Source organism: Papaver somniferum, chromosome 3 (genome assembly GCF_003573695.1).
Source record: "Papaver somniferum cultivar HN1 chromosome 3, ASM357369v1, whole genome shotgun sequence".
NCBI lineage: Eukaryota > Viridiplantae > Streptophyta > Magnoliopsida > Ranunculales > Papaveraceae > Papaver > Papaver somniferum.
The window spans coordinates 212,009,944-212,017,933 of NC_039360.1; the positions used below are offsets into that span (position 1 = coordinate 212,009,944).

General features: G+C 37.8%; 2 protein-coding genes across 3 annotated transcripts; one reads left to right on the forward strand and one right to left on the reverse strand.

Moving 5' to 3' along the window:
• The first annotated feature begins 295 nt into the window (after window positions 1-295).
• On the forward strand, window positions 296-1,036 carry LOC113362075 (14 kDa proline-rich protein DC2.15-like). Its single transcript, XM_026605072.1, has one exon. The coding sequence runs from the start codon at window positions 377-379 to the stop codon at window positions 818-820; it is 444 nt and encodes a 147-aa protein (XP_026460857.1). The 5' UTR covers window positions 296-376; the 3' UTR covers window positions 821-1,036.
• Window positions 1,037-2,013: 977 nt separating this feature from the next.
• LOC113362076 (serine racemase) lies at window positions 2,014-6,996 on the reverse strand. 2 transcript variants are annotated; one of them, XM_026605073.1, is made up of 7 exons: window positions 6,863-6,996; window positions 6,503-6,691; window positions 6,271-6,357; window positions 5,955-6,185; window positions 4,789-4,862; window positions 4,466-4,652; window positions 2,014-2,332 (listed from the first exon to the last, which is right to left on the reverse strand). In XM_026605073.1, exons 2-7 carry the CDS (start codon window positions 6,676-6,678, stop codon window positions 2,086-2,088), a joined length of 1,002 nt encoding a protein of 333 aa, XP_026460858.1. In that variant the 5' UTR covers window positions 6,679-6,691; window positions 6,863-6,996; the 3' UTR covers window positions 2,014-2,085. The 2 variants fall into 2 exon arrangements, with proteins under 2 accessions (XP_026460858.1, XP_026460859.1); XM_026605074.1 differs by lacking the exon at window positions 6,863-6,996 and having other exon boundaries at window positions 6,474-6,619.
• Between the last annotated feature and the right edge of the window lie 994 nt (window positions 6,997-7,990).

Sequence of the window (7,990 nt, forward strand, 5' to 3'; positions counted from 1 at the left end):
CATTATCTGGACGAGTGGACGTAGTGCCCATCACTTGAGTCTGGCATCACAGAAAATTAGAACAAGTTGGGGGGAATTCTTTCAATAATACGCATCTGACAAACTAAACAAAATGCCAAATCAGTTTTAAAACCCCAAGGATTTACATGTAGCATCAATTGCCAGCCATGTTATGGATCGGGTAAACACAGGGTGTTCACATGGATAACTTTCTGTATATGTTTTTTTTTTTTTTTTGCATCTATAAATACCTTAGCTCCTCCAGTGCTTTACCACATCAAAAACACACAATTTTCTTAAATCCTCGTCTGCACAGCTTATCTCACAGTACGCACTAAGATTACCAGCTTTAGAATCGTACTACATATATCAGCAAATGGCGGCTTTAACATCAACTGTGCTCTTCTTGTCTCTAAACCTACTGTTCTTTACTTTGGTGACTTCAGCTTATGCTTCATGCCCACCACCACCAAAGAGTACAATACCTAAACGACCTCCAACTTATACACCACCAAAAACCAACCCATCCCCGAAATTCCCAGTACCATCGACAAAGCCTATTCTTTGCCCAAGGGATACCTTAAAACTGGCTGCTTGCGCTGATGTGTTAAATGGTGTTGTACACCTTATTGTTGGAACACCACCTAACACTCCTTGTTGCAGCCTCATTAATGGTTTGGTTGATCTTGAAGCTGCAGTTTGTTTATGCACCGCCCTTAGAGCTCAGGTTTTGGGAATCAACCTTGACGTTTCCGTGGCCCTCAGTTTACTTCTAAATACTTGTGGCAAGAAAGTTCCATATGGTTTCCAATGCGCATAATTTTTTCTATACACTGGCATGAACTGATAAATGCTGGCCTCTTATCCGCTTATTGCTTCTTTGTTTCCCTGGTTCCAACCTTTCGCTTCGTTTGTTTAGATGTGTGTTTTCCCAATGGTCGTTTGTTGTGCCTTTACTTCTTCATGTTTTCCGATTCTGCCTGTAATTTTTAAATTTTTGGTTAAATTTGTGATTAATTCAGAAAGATTGCCATCACCTTCTCACATCATTTATGTATTTTCCAAATTCTACCTAAATGCCACTGTGGCCTAAAATCCGTCCCATTGCCAGAATCTACATCGTGACCAAGAATTTGGCACCAGGAGACTACTCTGCCTGCACTTTAGTTTAAAATTTTCCAACTAACTGCTTAATCTAGAAATTGCCCCAACTGAAAAAGTGACTTGTGAGCCTAAAACTGCTCTTTGATCCAAAACTGCATTTTTGACCTGAAAGATGCATTGTGATCAAAAAAATTTAACCTGAACCCAAAAATTATCTCGTAACCTGATATCTGTTACTGGGGCTAAATTTTTGTTTTATGACCCTCCAAAAACTGCCCTAAATCCATCATTGAACCCCAAAGTATGACACCCATGACCGAAAGTCATACTTTTACCTCTTACTTTTCCCTATAACGGAAATGTCTCGCGACTCCAAATTTGCATTGTCCAAAATGTAAATCTACCAAGTGCTGAGAAATTTGCATTGTAACTAATATATCTGATCTCAAGTCATAGTATGTTTGCACCACAAAATCTGACTCTTGACAACAGCTATCAAGGCTGGGCCAATTTATTTTTCCAGGCCGAGCAGCCTAGGCCTGATCCTTGAATACACATACCGTGAAGATGCTTCACATGCTGGGTAGGGCATCTCTACCCAAAACATCTTTCCATTCTACTTGGGAAAATAGGACTTATCTTTTCTGTTCTCAAATAAGAAGGTTGCTAGACTTTATGTATTTGGTTGTTTCAATTTTTCTCTGATTTTAGGAACTGGGACCAATGACTATCACAAATCAGAATCAATACCTATGAAATTTTACAGAAGAACTACAACAATTGAGCTCTGACCTCGGGAAAAAAGCAAAAAATAAACACAAGACACCAGCTATCAAGGTTTTCACCAACAAAAACGGCATCAGCATGCCTCGGTTTTTTAGCCAGATAAAAATAGGTTGACCAACAACATTCAGAAAAGTAGCATTTGTTTAACCCTTATTATTAAAAGATTCCAAAAGAACAGTCGCATTTGTTTAACCTTCATTTATTAAAAGACTCCCAAAGAACACCAAGATCAACATTACCTCCTGAAAGTATAATCGCTACATTATTGCAGTCCTTCCAGGCCGGATTTTCCAAGAAAGTGGCAGAAAGGACGGCTGCAAGGCCAATAGCTCCACTGGGCTCCACTGCAACTTTCAGAATCTCATAACACATTCTCATGGCTTCAATTATATCTTTGTCCTCCACCGTAATCACATCATCCACAAAATCTCTGATTATTGGCCTGCATTGTCCAGAAAGAGCATAATAATATGAATACATAACTATCCATTTAAAATTATTCTATGCATCACAATGACTCAGCCGAAGAACTTACAGACTATTAAAAGTCCCTTTTTTCAGCAATGTCAATTATCCAAAACAACAAAATCTTAAAACTAGTGAATTCCGAAGAAGCAGAAAACATGCAAAAGCCATTCTGACACAAATTCTCCGTGCCAATACTAATTAATGGAAATGCATTCTTGTCGTCACGCAGTAGCTAATCACTAGCATCGTTTACAGCATTTAAAAGATATAATGTTACAAACCGAACTTTCCTCAATCCAGAAAACATCTATATAGCCCTGTGGAGGTGGCCAATCAAAACTCCCCACCTTGCTCTGATGATATTTCCTCAGTCAGAGCAGTATGTACACCTTTAGCCCAGATGATTTAAATTTCTAAATCCTTAGAAGACAGAACCTTCCATGTCCCTAACAAAATCCATTCCAGAAACATTCCCACCAGCGACGGAAGTAGGATCTAAGGTTAAGTGACCTAAAACAGTAGGATGGGCTAAAAAAATCCCCAAAAATCCCTTTCAAAATTTAACTTTTGGGTTGGATATAGAATTTTAGGGGTGGCTGGGGGATGCTCACTGATTCCCACCAACGAAGAAATACGTGTCTCGTGGTTGGGAGCTTAGAGGACTTCACACATATTTTTTACAAAGAGGGAAATTTTAGGGTTTCTATTCAAAGAGATTATAGGACCTGTAGGCATTTTATCCCTAAACTCCATGTTTCCAATTCCATATTTCAACTTAAGGCTCTGCTAGGTTTTCCCGCTTCCATGACCCTACAGCTTACCATGTTAGACCCACTATTGGTAAACTGTATTAACTATGTACCACTATTTTACTCGTAACTGCACGATAAAATAGATAATCCTAACCACATGTGTAATGTTTTCAGCCTAAATTAGTCGGTCAGTAAGGACATCCAGTGCATGCATAATGCATATGAAGCTGTTACTTGAGCTGTAACTAACAAGTTCCGTGAGGATTGGCAAATTCAAGACGAAAAATAACAAGCATTTGGGGCCTGACCCTGCATTTGTAACTTGGTTAAACCAAACCCATCGAGATAGCTATACATTCCTATGGCAGAAAGTGAGAGATTGTTACACCTACTCTAAGTCTGATTTCTACATGATATGCTAAAACGAAAAATGAAAAACAAAAATTTTAGCCGTGCAACAAACTATGGTTGATGTGTTGTGGTCTTTGCCACCCTAACCCCTCCTTCATTGTCTTGTTTGTGACTCACTAACACAAAATAGTTCAAAGAGGTCAAAAGGGCTCAACAGACTACTAAATGACCAAAATTTGCTAATTATGTGAAGGAATAAGGATGGTTAGACCCTTAGTTCGCAAGAGCATGGGCCAACACGCCTAAACTTGGTCTGTTCAAACAACTGTTAATCCAATTCTCCAATGTGCCTAACAGGAGATGCTCTTAAAGTAACTAATCTTTATGATGTAAAAGATGTGTAACCTCACATGCAAATAAATAACCCTGCTACGCAGAACATTATTGCCGCAACAAGCAAAATTCAATAGTTTCAGCTGTGCTTAAGCACCCAAAAATTCTAATCCTAAGAATTTAGAGTCACTTGGTTCCAATGTTTTTAAAACTCCATGTACACCTGATCAGCCAAGAAGTTTTTCCTAAAAAATAATAGTTGTAAGAGCAAAGAACCCAAGATGGCTTTTAATGCAATAACAGGAAAAATCAAAAAATTACTTTCACTACTTTGGATATGTATGAAACCAAATCAAATGGTGATGGTATAAACGCTGTTTTGAAAGAGTTGATGTATGGTAATTAGATAGCTAGTCTCATCAATATTATCAGGGGCATGAGAAAAAACAAGAATTAAGAACTTATGACAAGGTCTGGATAATGGTACTATCTAGTACAGATAGCTTTTTCATCAGTACGTTACAATGAGTGCCAAGAGTAATCATGTTGGAAAACAGTGAGAATTAAGTCCTCAAGCAGCTAGCGAATTCAGCTAACTAGCTAAGCTTAGGGTTTTCTGACCTAGGATTTTCTGACCTATTTATTGAGAGATCTATGGATCAGAGACTTACCATGTCAGATCACCAAGAAAAGCTCGCAATCCGTCGGCAATGGTGTTGGTCTGAGGAAGTGTTACAATCTCGCCAGCTGCCATGGACAGAGCAGCATCATTGGCACCCCTTGGTTCAGCAGCCAAAATCCGAATCTTAGGGTTGATCGACTTGGCAGCCAATGCAACTCCTGATATCAGACCACCTCCTAAACAAATTTTGATGATTTCAGAAAGAATTTAGAAAGAAACAACATTATGCAAAATTTAAGAAAAAAAAAATAATAAAAATAATAATAAAAAAATTGTGACGACAATCTGAACTTTAGAAACAGATTTACTGACCGCTTATAGGGACAATTATGGTGTCAATCTGAGGGATCTGCTCCAGCAGCTCCAATGATATCGTTCCCTGCCCACTACCAAAACACATAAATACTGTCATAACGTAATTCTTGACTGTAGTAATAGTGGGAGAACTGTTTGGTTTTCCTTGGTCCAGATAATCAATTTCGGGTAACGAATAACGATCATCCAGCTAACTATGGGGCAGGCAGATACCAAAGTGAAAATAGAAACTGAAAGAAGTAGTAAGAAGCCTCGAAATACCTCAAAAAAAAAATTCTGAACTCGTACTTATGGCAAAGAAAATTTATTTTGATGTATCTGCCTTACCAGGTGCAGTTTTGCGCCCTGGAGTAGGTTCAGTATTCTAGGAAACAGAATATCAAGCGTAAAAGCCTAAAACTAATTCACAGAGTCTTAATGAAGAAAATTAAAAAGGTTAAGAGAAATATTTTTGAGCAACCAAAGATTCCTTAAACATGCATGCATAATATTAGTCAGATTTGGATCCGGGGTTTATGACTGATATGAAATTATTTGGGAATGAGACATGCAAGATGTGAAATGTGAAAGAAAACATTGCCACTGAGAAAACAGTCAGTGGTGCGCAGACACATTACTTATTCAAAAATGGAACACAAAGGCCATCACTCTGGAAGCAACAAGATGTGCTCCACCCTTGTTACATAGACCAAGTGCCTGGTGATAAAAGAAAATAAGTTTCTGAAGATTTTGCACAGTTGAAAGATTTATAGCTAACTTAAGGAAATTTACACCCAGCTTTCTTACTTGAATTCTCTAAGAGTTATTTAGAAGGATTAGTCGCCGATGCCCATTGGTAAATCAGAGCTTCGATAGAAGGACAAGAATAATTGGTTACCATGTGCTACTAGAACATAAGACATAAAAAAAATGAACAATTATATTTAAATATGGTAAAGGAATTAGTAATTTCGCCATTCTTCAGTTGGCGAAAAGAACCTAAAATGCAGAATTTAATAGATTTTTATCAGCTCTATCTGGAAAACATTGGAGCATTATATGAAAGTTTTTTGTAAAGGTTACATTTACACCCACAGAAGTGTGATAGTGAAGAAGCTAGGAATTTGTACTTGAGCTATCATATGCCAAAACACAGAATATACAATAAAAAGTCCAGAAATTACCTTATGATGCGCCCATCGTTAAACGGATGAACAAGAACAGCTCCGGTTTCTTGCAGGACGTTATTAGCAACAGACTCTCTTGATTGCATTGTGGCATCACTCCAAATGACGTTCCCACCATAACGCCTGACATTCTCAACCTTACATTTTGGAGCATTTTTTGGTATAACAATATGGGCAGGAATCCCACGTAACTTTGCAGCCAAAGACACTGCAGCAGCATGGTTTCCACTAAAAATGTGGAACGTATAATTAGAGGTCTTTTTTAACAAACAAACATGAGTAGTTTAGCAGTATCAAAGAGCTTAGATCAAACCTGCTGTGTGTTACCACCCCATTAGCTGCTTGCTCATCCTTGAGTGAAAATATAGCATTGCAGGCACCTCTGAATTTAAAAGCTCCGCTGTTCAGTCACAATAGCCTTAGTTACTTAATTGTAATTGTTGTTTCTGTTAACGAAAAGAATAATCACGAAAACGTCATAAATTTGCTAGCAACAGAAGTCAAATTCTTTTTTACCCTTCACCTCTAATGAACATCATTCTCACCCCTTCTGAAAACATTCACATTTGAAAAATAGTTTCCTTCCGGAGATTGAATTTAAAGTATCGGAAGAGAGAACTGAAGTTTTATGTATAAAAGGGTTGATCCGTTGTTGAGCTTCTTTTATCGATGATATATCAGCGGCATAGTTACCACTCTCTAACTTATTTGTTACTTCCATTGTAAGCTCGGAGCTGAAAAATAAATAAATGTAAACTTGATAATTCCTGAACAGATTTTTCCAAAATCTTGCAATTCACTAGGTTAAATGGGATAAAACCTAGAGAGTTAGTTTAGCAAACAACAGAAGAATCAATTAGTGATTGAAGTAAAGAGTATACACTTAAGGGAATTCCAATACTTACTTGAAAGTAATCTCAAGTCAGTGCCGCTACCCAATGGAAGGAATCTTGGAGTTTCTACGGAGAGTAACAAGGACTACACTGGTGTTCTTACGTGTTTGGTGGAGCACCCTCTTTTCTTTTTCTTTTGGAATCCTCGTTTGGGGAAAATGTGTTTTTGTTTTGGAGAATCGCGTGAAACAAACTACGGCCATCTGAAAATAAACGAAGACAACCCATGAAACCTGAAAAGCACCATAAAAACCGATTTTCTTCCTATTTTTCGCCGTGGGATATTTTATGTGGGACCCACGTGGTTCATGACGTTCAGATATTATTTGCCACTTTGGGCAACTTTCATGGGATGGTCAAATATTTGATTTGTCGATTTGATCTCACTATGGACTCAATAAAAGAGAAAAATGGGTGTACCAACAGGCAAATTCAAATTTATCGATTTGTCGTATTGCGATCATGAAGAGTCGCGCGGTTAAAAACAAATCGCCATCGAATCTATTTTAGACGCATGTCCCTATAAAATCCGGTGGCAGCGCCACGCAAACTGTGTGTCCCTTGTCCGCCCGCCAACGGAAAAATATGGATTTAATCATTCAACGGCTTTAATTCTTTTCTCTATAAATTTAGTTTATTTCAAATCCAAATTTACACCTTCTACACCTCTAAATCTCTCAAACTCATACCAATTCAACTAATTTTCCTTAATTTCAAGCACACCTACTTAATACCATCTCAATCTATCATAAAATTTTCTAAGATCCTTTTTTACAACAAACATGGCAGCCCCCTTGCAACAATCACGACGACAAACGCAACAAAGATCCGATAGAGTTCATGGTGTCAAGTTTATTATGGATGAAGATTAATCGATTTGGAGGAATTATGTATTATTTACATTAGATCAAATCAATGGTCGCCAGCAATATGGGTCTACATTTTATGGAAATATTTTTCAAAAATTCTATGAAGAAACAGGTGACATCAATTCTCGTGATCCCGAAGGGTTGTCTCATCGTTTTCATGCAATTAGCAAGGACGTTAGTGAATATGTATCTTTGATCATGCAAATGTTCTGATGCAAAAGTAGTGATGAAGGTGAACCACATGCGGAGCGAAGATGCCGAGAAGAGTGGC